The sequence below is a fragment of the Lepidothrix coronata genome, unplaced genomic scaffold, assembly GCF_001604755.1.
Source record: "Lepidothrix coronata isolate B3197 unplaced genomic scaffold, Lepidothrix_coronata-1.0 Scaffold141, whole genome shotgun sequence".
NCBI classification, from domain to species: domain Eukaryota; kingdom Metazoa; phylum Chordata; class Aves; order Passeriformes; family Pipridae; genus Lepidothrix; species Lepidothrix coronata.
Genome location: NW_016690321.1, coordinates 1,800,954 through 1,816,193, shown reverse-complemented (window position 1 = coordinate 1,816,193; position 15,240 = coordinate 1,800,954). Strand labels below are relative to the sequence as shown.

General features: G+C 44.6%; 1 protein-coding gene across 4 annotated transcripts in view; it reads left to right on the top strand.

Moving 5' to 3' along the window:
• The first annotated feature begins 4,474 nt into the window (after positions 1-4,474).
• EP300 (E1A binding protein p300) overlaps positions 4,475-15,240 on the top strand; it is a 61,998-nt gene continuing 51,232 nt past the window's right edge. Inside the window, exons 1-2 of one of the 4 annotated variants that reach the window (XM_017827687.1) lie at positions 4,475-4,582; positions 5,570-6,401. In XM_017827687.1, coding sequence (XP_017683176.1) covers positions 6,308-6,401 — 94 coding nt within the window. In that variant the 5' untranslated portion in view covers positions 4,475-4,582; positions 5,570-6,307. Of the gene's footprint in view, positions 4,583-4,958; positions 6,402-15,240 lie in introns of those variants that run through there. The other 3 variants (XM_017827688.1, XM_017827689.1, XM_017827686.1) reach the window with 3 other exon arrangements.

The window sequence follows — 15,240 nt, the reverse complement described above, 5'->3', positions numbered from 1 at the left end:
GATTCGGCTCTAGATTGCCAGACCTCAAAGTTGCAATATTTCCTAGGCAGAGTGTACTTCTGCACCTCTCTTATGCTGAGAGGTCAATTTTTGTCTTCTTTTTCTATTTTGTTCATGTAAGGGGGGGACTGCATGGCATGTTTCTTAGGACTATAATGTTGCATTTGCTAATGAAATAAAGTGGGTTTTTTGGGAGAACTTCTTTTAAGCAAAACCATGTGTTCCAGGGAGGAAACATTCTTCTGGTAAACAGCTGAGCCCTTAACATTTAGCAACATAACTCTGTGTTTGCAGCTATTGAAAACTGTGTGACCGAGGAAGCCTGTGTTTCTGGGGCTGAGGACTGAAAGCATTTTGCTTGCTGTCAGAACGCCAGCCCTTTCTTTTATGTATACACTAGATGCAAGAAAGAACCAGTTATTGGATGGTTGCTTCTTATGGTTTTAATAAAATTTGTCTCATATCAAAACGCTGCTGGGTTTTAATGTTGACGCCGCGCTGAGCGATGTTCTCTGCTCCGGCACAGCTGGCTCTTGCTTTCCAGAAATATAGCTGCACCCTGGCATTACTTGCAAAAATTGCACCCCTAAATCATTTCCTCATCCCTCTGACCTGTGCCAGGAAAGACTCTCCACACGCAGATCTCCTTGCTGTTAAGGAGAAGGGGATCATTCCTCCTTTGCGCCCCAGGTGTTGTGTGAGCAGGGAGCTGTAGTGGCAGGAGGCAGCTGGGGAACAGGAGAAGTTACCTGCCAGACATGAGCAGCAGCCCTGGAAAGCTCAGGAAAAAAAAGATGATACAGCTGGAAACTGCAGGCAGAAACAGGATTGAGAGGATGGGAGTGCCCCATCCCCGGCTCCTGCTTCCCATTCCATGAGTCCACCTCTTTCAGAGATATCTGAAGGGCTGTAGGGCTGCAGGGTAAATCCTGCTGATGGGAAGCGGGGAAGTTTTATTTAGTATAAGTGATTTCCCGAGCAGCATTAGGGAGGGGAGGAGGCTGGTTGGATGACTTAGATCTTACACCACTTCTCCGTCCAGAAGCTGGAAGGGGAAGGCCACAGCCCCGGCTCCCTCTGGACAGAGGGAGATGATTATTCCTGTGCCCGCTCATCTTGCTGAAGCTGGGCTGCTGAGCTCTGGGCATCATGTTGACCTTTGCAGTACAAAGGGATCTTATCTTGTTCTTTGTAGCCCTCAAAGCAGCTTGGCATGGTTACAAATTTCGGTAACTACCAGCTAAGGCCAAACAAGATCCCATGATAAAAGTTCAAGGCTCCACATTCCTCTTCTTATTGCTTTCCTGAGCAGATTCTCATTTTAATCAGACTTATGGTACTTTCATCCAGTTATCTCAAAGTACATAATGGCTACTTTAATTACTGGCAATAATGAGCTAATCAATTCTTATAGGTATTATTTTCAAGGGATAAATATTACTCTCCTTGCTGTAAGAATGGGGAAATTGAGGCAAAGAGGAGCAGTTGTTGGTAAATGGGTTTGTTTTACTTTTAATAGTATAATAATGTCCTGGTTTTATTTGTATAGGTTTATGTATTTTCTCCTTAGTATGCTTTGTGTTCTATTATTGCTTTCCAGTAATGCTATCTGTCATTGTATTGGTAGATAGCACTTAGCAACAGTTGGTTGTGTGCATGTACTGAGGTTCACTTAGGAAAACTGCAGTGATTTCAGGAAACTTAACAGATGCTGAAGGTTTTTTTATCATTTTACATATATACATATATTTGATTTATCATAACCCTATTTTCCTGGCTTTTCCTTTTTCTTCCTCCTTCTCTTGTTTTTGCTGCCCTCTTTTGCAGAAAAAAACATTCTTTTTTATTTATTTTCTGTATACTTCAGCTTGCATGTAAACCTCTAATATGGAAAGCTAACTATATATGACTTTTTAATGTCTAAAGAACTAAGATAATCTACTGGTTATGAAGCTTGCAAGGAAGAACTATGGCTTTATTAATATATCAGTTAATAACTTCTATCTATAATTAATATTAAGAAGATATATGTTGGTTTGGTAGCATTTACCTAAGAGTTTAAAAGTACCACAGTTCAGGTATGCTTCCCTGAACTCCTTTGAACAGTAAACAGACAAACAGACAAGTAGCCAGATCAGAAGGGTCTGCTGTACCAAAAAAAAAGAAAAGAAAAAGAGGACTTTATTTTGTTTGGCAGCTCGATTTTGGTGGAAATACGTGCTATATAAAACTAAGCACATATGTAGCTATTCGTAGGATCGAGATTTTAGATAGGAACAAGTGTCATGAAACTCTTATTTGAAACATCCGCTTTGCTCCAAACTTGTTGCTTAGTAAGGGCCTGACTTTTAAAAGCATTTAGGTGTTTATATGCATCTGGGTGTCTTTATAAAGCCAGCACTAATTCCTTATTGAACTGTGGACTGAGGGCCTCCAGAGAGTCTGAGAACCTTATATAGACTTACTTCAGTCAACTTTTAATTCTAAGGAGACTAAAAAAAAAAGTTATAATTAGTCTCAGATGTGTTAAAAAAGTGCTTCACAAACAAGGGAAACAGTCAATCTGAAAAAAAATTTTTTTTTAGGTAACATAAGATTTCTGTAATTGGAATATTTGGGAAATTTAGTAACAATAAGAGGCAAAAAACCTGTGAGAACCACAACATTGCTTCCAAGGTGTCACTGTTAAATTTAGCACTGTTAGCCCTGACAGCTTCAGTTCTGAGACTTTCTGCTCTACAGATTATTTTCCTGTGGCTTATTTGTTTTTGCAAGGGTCCCTCTACCTCTCGTGTAAAAGATACGGATTTGTGCACTGCCTATGGCTCCAAGACTTTTCTGGAAGGGTAGTGCAGTCTTTAAGCACTTTTGGAGTGGTTTGTGTTTTCCCTCTTGTGCCGGGGGAGACAACAACAATCTTTCTTGAAATAAAGCCCAAACAAGGGAAGCTGAAGAGTGGGAGTATGTGAGGGAGCTGGAGGATAACTGTTACAGGGCTGTGAATCTCCACTCGTGCCTGGTAGGCTCCTCTTGTAGCCTGTAGTATTTATTCTCTCTATTTAGTCTAGGCTCTTCCCAAATACCTGCTTCGGTTCTTACGCAGATTGTGGAGGGTTCTGCCCTGAGGCCGAGCGGCAAGGGAAGTGCTCCCCGCAAATGTCCGGTTTGGATCAAAACCCCCTGCTTTTTCCATTAAAAACACACGCGTGCCTGCATTTCCCTTCCACTCCTATCCTGTAATGGTGTGCGGCCCGACGGAGTCTGAACGCACGAAAGGGAAATGCCGGGATAGGACATTTCCTCACGGATGAGCCTTCTGAGATTTGAGGAGAACTCTTGGCGGGTCCGTAGCCCCTGGGGAGGCTGAAGAAGGACCGCGCCGGTGTCACCTGTCCCTGCCCACGGCCCCTGGCAGGGGCGGGAGCGCTGCCAGGGCGCTGCGGCGCCTGGTACCGCGCCCTGCGCCCTCGTCGGCACTCCCGGGGGTCTGTCAGAGCGCGGGGCTTGTGGGTTTAATTACCCTCTGGCGTGAAGCGTGGGGTTTGGGGGTTTTTTGTTTATTTTTCGTTACGCCGATCTGAGCCTGCGGGAGCTCCGGGCACCCCCGGGCCGGGCAGTACAGAGCGCCCCCAGATTAAGAGGAATTTCTTCACAGAAAGGGTAGTTAGACATTGGAACGGGCTGCCCAGGGAGGTGGCGGAGTCACCGTCCCTGGAGGTGTTTAAGGAAAGACTGGACGTGGCACTCAGTGTCTAGATGACATGGTGGTGTTCGGTCGCGGGTTGTACTGGATGATCTCAGAGGTCTTTTCCAACCCGACCGGAATCGATTCTGTGATTCCGTGGTCTCGCACGGAATCTCGGGGGCCCTCAGGGTGCGGGTGCCCCTCCCCAGCCGCGCTCCTCCCAGGCCGGGGGGTGCCGGCCCGGGCTGCCATGTCTGTGGCGCAGCACGGCCCGGGACCGGCGGGAGGAGCGCCCCGCCCGCCAGCGCCGCGGGGAACCGGCCGGGCGCCGACAGCCGCGAGGGAGGGAGGGAGGGAAGAAGGGAGGGCGGCGGGAGAGCCCCACTCCGCCTGCCCGGCGCCACAGCCCACCGGGCCGGGCACGAGCACTGCCGGGAACCTCCCCGCCGCCCCAGGCCGCAGGGTACGGCCGCACTCCCCCCAGCCGCCGCCGCGCAGTTTTGGGCCGACAGAAAAGGGCGTGCGGGGCGGGGCAGGAAGAGGGAGCCTTTTTCTTTTTTTTTTAAGGAAACCCCCCCCCTTCGCCTTTAAGGGGCGGGGCCAGCGGAGTTTGCGGAAGAGCCCGGCGAGAGGCGGGCGCTGATTGGCTGAGCGCGGTCTCGTGACGGCGGCCGGGGCGGTCCCACCCCCCGCCCCGCCGGCCCCCCGCCTTCCATTGTGTGCGCGAGCGCGGCCGGGCCCCGCCCCGCACCCGATCACGCCCCTCCAACCGCCGGCCCCGCCCCCGTGGCGGCCCCGCCCCCGCGGTCTCTTGGCTCATTTCCGGCCGCCGCCGCCGCCGCTTCCCTCCGAGGGCTCGGGAGAGCGAAGGAACAACAGCCGCCATTTTGTTTGTGTGTGAGCGACGGAGGGAGGAGGAGGGAGCGAGAGGCCGAGCCGGACGGGGCGAGCCAGGGGGAGGGCAGCGCACAGAGACCCAGGGGCTCGGATAGGGGACGGGGAGAGAAGCGAGGAGTCCAGACGCCCCCCCCCCTCCCCACCCCAGCCTGCCCGTCCCCTCGCTATTCCCCTCTCTCTCTGTTTCCTTTTCTCTCTTCTCCTTTTCCCGGAATTCTCTCTCGCCGCGCTGCCCCGCGCCCCCGCTTTGCCCGCTCCGCACACACGCCCCCAGAGCGCCAGGCAGGGGCAGTAGGGAGCCTGCGCTCGGCCCCCGCGCTGCCGCCGTCCCGCCCCGGCCCCCCCCGCCGGGCAGCGCTGGGACCCCCTCCCCCGCCTGGCCATCCCGGGGCGAGTCCTCCGGCCTCCCCTGACGTGATTTTTCTCCTGTTTTATTATTTTAATTTTACCCCCCGCTCCTCTTCTCGGAGGGGTTGCTGATCGGCCTCCCCTCCCACCCCGACTACCAACCTCTTCGCTCCTTTCCCCACCCTCGCAGAGGCGAAGGGGGAGTCCCCGCCGCGCCCGAGCAGCGGCCGAGGGTTTCCTCCCTCGCTCATCGCGCCCCGCACCGCCCGTGGGTCTGCGGGAGCGGAGACGGGCAGCCCCCTCCCTGCCACCATCCTCGGCCGCCCGAGAGGGGGGAAGGTAGGCAGAGAGGGCGGGAGGGGCCGGCTTCCTCCTCCTCCTCCTCCTGCCGCTGCTGTGGGATCGGCCCCTCTGCCTGCGCCGGAGGGGGGGGCAACCTGCTACTGCGAGCGAGAGAAAGAGGAAGGGGAAAGAAGAGAAGAAGAGGGGGGGCAGAGAGGGTGTTGAAACCCGCCCCCCACCTTCCCATCCCGCGGTCGGTGCTGCCTCCATAGCACAACAACCCCTCCTCCTTCCCTGCACAACAAGATGTGAAGCGGAGACTCCTGGGACTTATCCTCACCCTCCTCATCCTTACAGCTCCCCTTTCTGCAGCCATTAGCGACGGGCAAGGAAGAAGCGAGTGGAACTGGGGACCCCGCGCACGCCGTGCCACTTCCCCTGCCGCCTCCCCCCCAGCCCTGTCGCTGGCGGTGGGTATTTTTTCGCAGGGTGGTGTTGGAGGGGGAAGGAGCCGCTGCTAGAGGACGGTGATCTTTTTTTCTTTTTTCCTCCTCCTCTCCCCTCCTTCGCTCGCCTCCTTGTGGCGATGAGGAGGAGGAGGACGGCTCCGAGGAGGAAGAGGCTGATGGCGGCGGTGAGGAGAGAGCAGGAGGAGGAGACCCCCCGAAGGATGAAGATGATGATGGTGGCGGCGGCGAGGAAGCACCAGCAGCACAACAGCCGGGATTAATTTTACTAAAAAAACCAAAACCAACCATCAGCCGTCTTTTTTTTTTTTCTTCTTTTTTAATTTTTTTTTTTTTTGCGGGGGCTTTGCCTGCTCTTCCCATCTTCACTCAGCCCTTTCGCCTGGGGGAAGAGGCCTCAACCCCCACCCCGGCTCCCACCTCTCCCTGCTTCTCCGCTGCCGCCCTCCCAGAGCCCGAGGAGCAGAAAAAAGGGGAACTTGGCCCCCCTTCTCCGCCAGATCCTCCTTGATCGCTCTCGGCGTTATTGTTGTTCTTCAGCTGACTCGGGGCCCCAGAAGAACGTGAAGGTTTCGGGGTTCACCCCCCACAGTCTCTCTGCTCTGAGTGATTGTCTAAAAAATTAAAAATGGCCGAGAATGTGGTGGAGCCGGGCCCGCCTTCAGCCAAGCGGCCTAAACTCTCCTCACCGGCGCTCTCCGTGTCCGCCAGCGACGGCACAGGTCAGTCTCGGGGGCCCGGGCCCTCCCCAGCTCTCGGTGCCGCAATTACTGTCCTTTTCTCCCCTCTTCTGCCTAAATCTCCTCCTCCCTTTTGCTACTGTTCACTCGAGCCTGCCTTCCTCCTTCCCGTCTGTCTCCTGTTTTCGCTCCGTTTGAACCTATTGGCGTTAATGGCATAGGGAGGGTGTTCGGATGTTTCTGTCCTTCTGGTTTTTTGGAAGTGATTGAAAGCAAAGCTGTTCAGTTTATTGTGCTTTTGATCAGCTGCAGATAAGACTTACCAGTTCGTCATTTTCGTGTCTTTCACAATAGTAGTTATTACCGAGCTCCTTGCTAAGCGTAATGCCAGTTTATTTAATGTCAGTTGCAGAAATACGAAATGGTGCTAAAGACGATGCTTTTGTACACTTTTTTGTTGAACTACATGTGTACAGGCAAATGTGTCTTGTTTCTTATTTTATTTTGTGTATACGGGGGATTTTTTACATCTTGTTTAGAAACGAGATTTATTTGTCTGCTGTTTTTCTTTTTTCTTCTTACGTGCAGTCTGCTTATTTGATTTACTTTTTGCAATTCTTCATTATTCTTCCTTGCAAAAGGGTATCTAAATACTGCTTTTCTGATTCAAATAGACCATCCACTTTAGGAAAAAAACTAGTTAAAACCAAAATCCAGATGCCATACTTGTGGCATAAGGTTTATTGAGATTCTTATCTTCTTAGAGATGAAATGTTATTTCACCTTATTTGCATTAAGAATCAATATGGAGTGTAGTTCGTCTTGCATCTCCCGTTTCTTTGCTGCGAGACCAAAATGTCTGAAATTCCCCTGTAGACTTAAGAGCTGCGAAGATAAAGGGGCATCTCTGCAGTCCTGCACAGGTCTTTGGTGATGCTGTGAAGGCAAGCTAGAGGCTGGAAATTTTAGGTGTCCCAATCCCTTGCAAATATAAACTGGTTGTACTGGGAGGGGGGGAGTAACAAAGGGCTGTTCAGCTTTTTAATGCTTCCTGTGAAGCAAGTGAGTATTTGGTGACATTTTGCTATGAGAATACTCTGTTACCTGTCCCACAGGAGTTTCTTTGAACTCACATTAGATCATCTTAGCCTATGGGATATGGAGGAGGCCTCCTCCTGCCAGACTGGTGAGTGGTGGCATTTCTGAAGCCCCCAGTGCTCTTGTTCTATGCAGTTAAAAGCTGGCAAGAAAAAGGAAGAGTTGGGGGTTTTTTTTGTTTGGTTGGGTTTGTGGGGGTTTTTTTGTAAAAAGCTCCTTTTTTGACAGTAAACAGCAGGTTTTAGTAGCTGGTTTCTGGTTGAAGGGTGGACCTGATTCTACTTGGAATCATGTCCAAAACTTTGATTTTGCCTTTCCTATTCTTGGTGAATGACGTATTAGTTTTGAAAAGTTTGTAACTTGTAGTGCCTATTAGATACAGACAATATTATGTTGTAATTGGAGGACATGACTATTCCTAATATCAACAGGTCTCTAGTAAGGGAGTAGAAGAGCATTGGAGAAGCTACTCTTTAGCTAGAGCTACTTATTGGTTTTTTTCATGCTAGACTTGGAAACCAGTAATTAAGTCAGTAGTAACCATTTTTAATTTGTCTTGACAGTGGTTATTTTGCTCCTTTTAGAGAGGTGAAATATAAATGTTTTGTGAGAGAAATTCTGATACTTGAAATATATGAAAGTTAAAGACCCCTTTTGATTCAGATGAACATCCATATCTAAGTTAAGATGTTTGTGATCAAATAGGGACTGGATAATTTGTGTATGTATTTCAGTTTAACAGGTGCTTTAACAGAATACTTAGTCTTTTAATTGTTAACTTCTTGGGCAGCTTAATAAATGAACTTCTTAGAGTTTTGGTGAAGCACTAGGGATTGGACAGTTTCACTAGTGCACAAATGTGATATTTTTTTTCCCCAAAGTGACTGAGACTGTCATCACCTGATAGCTATGCAGAGGTTTATAGTGGTGCAAACACTTTATGTATGCTATATAAAAACTATTAAAGTATTCTGACTATTCTGGCTTTTTTTCATTGTTGTTGCCAACTAATTAGCTGAATATGTGACAGTTCCACTTTCTGGTTTTTTTTAACATGACATCATATCTGTTTCTCTAAATAAAAGCCAACCTATGAGCTAATGAATGTGTTTTGAGAGTTATATTTTTTCATTTGCTGCTTGAGAGACTGCAGTTTGTTTTGTCATACTTCTGCTGTTGTAGGAAACTGCTTTGAAGATGACTTTTTTTTAACCTATCTGTTGGTTAAATTTGCTTTGAAATAGTGCAAGCAGCTGTCATTAAGTAAATTCCACTTATAGAATCTGTTTTATTGTCCCCACTCCTCAGTTAATTATAGAAAATAAATAACGTGGTGCTTATGTACTTACTCAAGCACTCTTTTTAAAACTGTTGGATTCTCAGCATCATTAGAGGAAAGGAGAAAGGCAGGAAACTTGCACTGTTAATGGAACTTTTTCCAGCACATGTGCATAGTGGACCTTTGAGTGTGTTTTTTGCTGTTAGCTTTTTGACTCGTTTCTTACTCTGAAATGCTGTTTTAGCTTATTAGATACCTAAAACCAATGACTGACTCCTGTTAATTTATTCCCAAACTCGCAGATGTTAAGTGTATTTATATTGAAGACTAAGAGGAGTCTCTAATTCACTCATGTTTTCACTGTAGACCTGGATGATACTCTAATTCTGGGCCTGGAATGTACAACTTTATTGTTTGGTGGCATTTTTCTAAAAAGAAGTCAGCAAAGATTGCCCTAATGTGCTTGATTTATTGGCAGCAGTCAAATATTTCTGTATTTCCCACTGTCGTTACTGTGCTGCACCTTCTTCTATCTTGGAAGCCTTAAATGGTTCACGTGTTCCCTGCACAGAATTTTCTTTGCTGAAGAACATACTGTATTAGTGTAGTTTTGAGTTGCTTTGTTAATGCCAATTCCTTCTTTAGGAGGTAAGAGTAACATAAACTTACAGGGAAAGTTAAATGTTTGTAGCAAATCTTGTAATAAACATTTTGAAGTAATTTAGAAAGTCTTGGTATAGGCAGTGTCCTGTAGTATATTAGAATTTTTGAATGGTCTCTTTTTTGCTTTCATGTTGTGTAGCTCTAGAATAGTTTCAGGGGCAGGACTGTGCAGGATTTCATTAAACTGCCAGAGGTTTTTCAACAACTTTTTTTTTTTTTTTCTATTTAAGTGTTACATTTGTTGCAAAGAAGAATGGTAATTATCCATATATCTTGTCCAGCCCTTAAGTTTTCCCAGGGCCATTACAACTGCAGGGTAGTACCATCTTTTGGTGGCAACAGTATCCTAGTTTGGGATGTGACTTTGTGGGTGCTAGCACAGCTCTTCAGCATGGTTACATTGATGTAAGTACTTGGCCGGTGTAGCTCATTTTGCCTTTCCTTACCGGTAGCAACACGGTTTTGATATGTTGCACCTATGCTAACAGACTTCCCTAAATATTGTATTAGCAAACTGGTCTATACTAGTCCCCCCCACTATCATAGAATAATTTGATTGGGTTCTGAGGAGTTATCTCCTGGAGTAAAATGAGTGAAAGTCATTCATAAAGATACATTTTTGACTGCATGTGTTAAACCACTGTTGTTGGTTTCTCGTGGCGGGGGGGAGAGCGGGACTTTTTATTTGTGAACCCCTCAACTTTTCCTGCAGTAGTGTGGGAGTGCTGAAATTGCTATGTACAGATTTCTGTGTGGTATATTCAGGATGGTGGAGTTTAATCATCTTTTACAGCACGCACCCCCCCACACACACTGCCCCTCCTGCTTAGAAATAACCTGTTTTCTGTGAACTGGGAAAGTGTCTTGGGCTCTGGGTTCAGAACCGCTGTGTTTCCTCACAGAGTAAAGATGGAGTATACCCCTTGCTGCAGCGTGTTTGTATGGTATCATGTGTTTGGGTTGGTAGGTCAGAAAACAGGATTTTAAGTGCTTAGTGTTTTGGGCTTGCTGTGATATTGGAAGCCAGTTTTCTTCAATTACTTGGCACGTGTGTTATATCAGAGATCAGAGAATGGCTTTGTGGTATGTGCCTTAGCGTCCTTCGGTTTACTACATCCAGAAGTCATGTTTTTCTGCGTAATAGCACATCTTCAATCTCCTCTGCAGTACCCATCTTTTGTCAAGTCTGTATGTTCCTTTTTTTCAGGAACTGTTTCTGACCTTTAAAGTTTTACTTTCCCTCACATCAAAGATCTAAGATTTGTAACGAAACCTCTTCTGGACTACTGCAATTTTGACTGATAGTCAGCTTTCATTTGTTCCAAATGGATCAGGATGTTTCATTTATCAAAATGAGTTGTATTAATCTTGTCTTGCTGCCCTTTTCAATTATGTTTCCAGACAGCTATGTGTTTTTTCCTGGTGTTTGTATATGCTACAATTAAAATTAATTACTTTTCACAAATCAATTTTCTGGCTATCGTTTAGGACCAAGTCATTAGCTGCATTTAACTTACAGCCATCAATTAAATATTTTCATCCCTTGTTGTTAAAAACTACATTTTTTTTGTATTTTTGCCCTAAAATATGGTTTGATGGATGGCGTATACTGTAAATCAAGTATTGCAGTGCTGGATGTTTGCGTGGCAAAAATGGATGTCTTTGCTAAGCAGGCTCTTGAAGTAACTGCATTAGGAATAAATGTAAGACTTTAAGCCTGTGAAATTTTCTTTAAAAAGTAAACCAATCATTTATATGATGCTTAGTGAGTTTTTAAAAAAATCTTTCAGACTTTTGAACCTTGTAGTTTTCCAAACTGCTTTATCTATTCTTCTGTGTCTTTCCCCAAGTGGATTGTGTGTGTGTCTCTGATGTAGGTAGGTACTTTTTCTGAGCAGTGTTAAAGGTGCTTAATTTTTTTTAAAAAGAAATATTCACTACAACTACAGGACCGTCCATACTGCAATGTAAAAGTGAATCTTGAGCAGTTACAAATAAAAGACCTAAGAGACTGGAAAACCAGTTTACAATTGCAATTTAAAAATATATTCACGAGTTTCATATTGCAGGAAAAACCTTGTATCGTTGAACTTGTGAATTTAAATCCTAGATTAAAAAAAAAATTCTAATTTTTGCATCTTGTTCCTCTCAGTCCTAGAGCAGGTCTTGGATTGAGTGTAAAGGGCCCCTAGTTCAGGTTATTGGTCAGTTGTACATTTGCAGAAAACTACATTTTATCTGGGAAGGGTCTGTCAGACTCTAGGGTTTAGTGTATGTTTTTAGGGGATGTGGGTTTTAGAAGGTACTGAGGGTAAATGCTGAACTTCTACTGTAGGAATTCTGGTTTCTTCTATCTTTACAACTTGGAGAAAATTACTTCATCATTAAATTTCAGTTTTGTATGATTTAGTGTGTGTTTCCTCTGTAGGCTACTTGATCATCTCCACTGTGCCATCTTAGTGTCTTGCTTAGCTGCCTTAGCAGGAGCAGCCTTTCAGTGCTTGTTCCAACAATGCAATGATACTGCTTCAGTCTTTCTTATCACCTGAACTAGTGTTCCTTCTGAGAGGGTTTGCCCCAAAATCGTTTGGATTTATTATTTGACGAGTGGAGTAATTTTGCTGTGTAGATTTCATTGACAAATAAACAGTGCACACCTGTCTCCCAGGATTTGGCTTTTCTGTCTTTACTTAAACTGTAGCAGCAGGCTGAAGTAAAATACATCTGTCTCTGCATATGGTGGCATGCCTGACAAAAAACTTCAGTGGGTGCACTGAATTTGTAGAACTTCAAGTAGAAGTTGAACTTGGGCAGATATCCTCTCCCTGAAGAGTAAGTGACATCTGACAACAGTGTCCTCCTCCTAAATAGCAACAAGTTTTCTTAAAATGGATTGGCGTATAAATATATTTAAAGTTGGGTTAAAAACTTTGTGCAGTATTCTCATTCAAGCACTTTTTGAAGAAGATGAGTAGGAGCATTGAATTCTGGTGAACTCAAATCATAGTAACTTGTGGTTCAGTTGATGATGTCAGGTGTGTTTGCAGGAACAGCAAGGACATAAAATCATGGTTCAATCTAGGATTTTCATTAGAAAGTGCAAGTTGGGTACAGGACCTTCAAAACCAATGCAGGTTATTTTCGGTTATTTGTCGTTGTGAGATGGGGCAGATAAAGATTTTGCTTTTTTCCATTTGATGGCGTGAAACACCTCTGTACTGCACCTTTTGTTGCATTTCAGTGGAGTTTTCAACCCTATCTGTTTGTTTACAGAATCATGATTTACTATTTCTTGCTTTGTAGAACTCCCAGATACCAGTAAGTAGGTAGTTTCTCTCTTTTTAAGTGAGATTGTAACAAACTCTCACTGTTAATGAACTAAAATTTAATTTTCAGAGGTTTTTTTCTTTTTTTTCAGAATTATAATAAAAAGTAAAATTCTGGCAAAATGGTGGTGTATGGCTTTCTCGGTAGAAATTTTGCTGAAGCTAAACTGCCTTTTATGTATTCCTGGATATAATTTCAGGAAATCTCAGGAATTACTGGTTTAAGATAATGAAATCTGATCTGCTGACTTAATTTTTTTTGTTGTTTATTGTATATTTTTTTGTACGTAAATTCAGCACTGCGCTTTGCTTTTACTCCGGAGTAACGTTGAATGAACTCAAGTCGGTAGTACTCAGAAAACTGACTTTTTGGTAATTGTACATGCATGTTGTGTCATTTCAAAGTCGTTGTTAATTTGACAATGGAATGAACTTTACTCTTTTCTTGAAACTGGTATGTAATGACTTCAGAAATGAAACTGATTCATTGTGTTCATGCCCGTAAGGGTGTTCCCTTCCTATCTGCATGTACCCATTTTTTTGTCCACGAGCACAGCAGGGCTTCTCTAGCTTTCCAGACTTGTGGGCATGGTCGCCCACAATTTATCAGCCCCACAGCTGAAATGCTATTCTTACTATTAAACAGTGCCACAGACCAGTGATAGGTAACTTAGGGTGGTCTCATGGGAATTTCAATGGCGTACACAGGATAGTGTTTGGAATAAGAATACTTAGAGACTTTTGACTAAAGGTAACCCAATGAAATTTATGCAAATAGCAACATGTTCACAAGGAAAGTAACTGTGTGACTTCAGCACTTTGGAATTAAAGTGTCAAAATTTCATCTTATTTCATATAATCATAGAATATGCTGAGCAGGAAGTCACACTCCTGGCCCTGTGCAGGTCATCCCAAGAGTCACACCATGTCCCTGAGACTGTTGTCCAAAAGCTTCTTGAACTCTGTCAGGCTCGGTGCTGTGACCACTTCACTGGGGAGCCAGTTCCATTGCTCTGCCACCCTCTGGGTGAAAAACCTTTTCCTGATATCTAACCTAAGCTTCCCCTGACTCAGCTTCATGCTGTTTCCTTGAGTCCTTACACTGGTCATGAGAGTGAAGAGATTGATACCTGCCCCTCTGTTTCCCCTCATAAAGATATTGATGCCCCTTCATTTTTAATCAATTTAATAGATTAATTTAAATTAATTCTACATTTTAAGTTAGGGAAAGCATTTTGGCAGAGCTTGTGTTGCCATTGGATAATTGTGGCTTCATAGGGGATCTACATGAAAAGCCACCTCTTTAATGGTAAGAATAAATCTGACCTCCAAAACACTGTATAGCAAAGTTCCTACCCAGGCTGGTGTGAGAGACTCTTAGAGTTTTAACCTCTTTCTTAGACATATGGGGTTTTTGTTTGGTTGGGTTTTTTTTTGGTTTTTGTTTTAACTTCCCTTATAAAACTGCCTGAACATATCAAGCTTAATTTTCTGCCATTGCAGAGGCCTTGGGAATTGATGACTTTATTAGCACTTTGTTTCAAGTCTGTGCTTCACCTTTGCGTCTGCATTTTCATGGGTACCTGAGGATTATCCGTTGAGGTTGTCTCTCCATATCTTGTTCTGCCTTTTTTGGTTTTATGTTTTGAGTTCTGGATTTTTTTTGTGGGCATGTCAGACAGTACATTTTAGGGCTGTAATGCTGGTGCTTAACTGCAAGCCTGAGTGGTTGATTTCTCTGGAATACTGGTTGTATCCTCTGGGTGCTTTCTCTGTTACATCTAGGCCCTGTTGAGTTCTGGGTAGCTTTTGTATCACCATGCAGAGAAGATACTGACCTCAGCACCTTATTGTTATTCTTTGTCTGAAAGCACAGAAAGGTATCATGTTTTCTGTGTGGTCCAACATGTCTGTGGCTCCTGTCAATCCTGTCACATGCATGCTTTGTATTCAGTGTCCTGTATTAAGCCTTGTTCACTTTTTTCATTGTGAACACAATGACTCTGATATAGTTTGATCCACTGATGATAGGTTTCTGGGCTCCAGAAAAAAAGGTGCAAAAAGGTGACTGTTCAACATCTTTCTAATTTGATATGTCTCTGTTCAGAATATAATATAATAAGTGGGATGCAGGGACAGGAACTGTAAAATTTCCTACTTCTGTAAGGTCAGAAACTAGGTAAGCTCTGGAGTCAGTAGTTGTCTGACATATCTGCCATGCAGGGTTCTGGAGGTGTCACTGTTCACACATGATACTGTTTCTTCAGATTATACCAACTCTTCTCCAGACTGAATGCTCAAATGTGGAGTCATAAGAGTAAAGTGTTGCTATTTTGTTGCATGTGGGCAAGTTCTTAGGAAACTAGTTTCGTTCACTACAACCTATTTGCTAGAACCAGATAGTCTCCATATTAATAGAAATTCCCATTTTATTCTGAAAGGTGATTAAAGGTCTCTCTTAATCCAGACATGAGAAAATTACTGAATCCTGACTGTAGGCTAGAAATCATGCAAA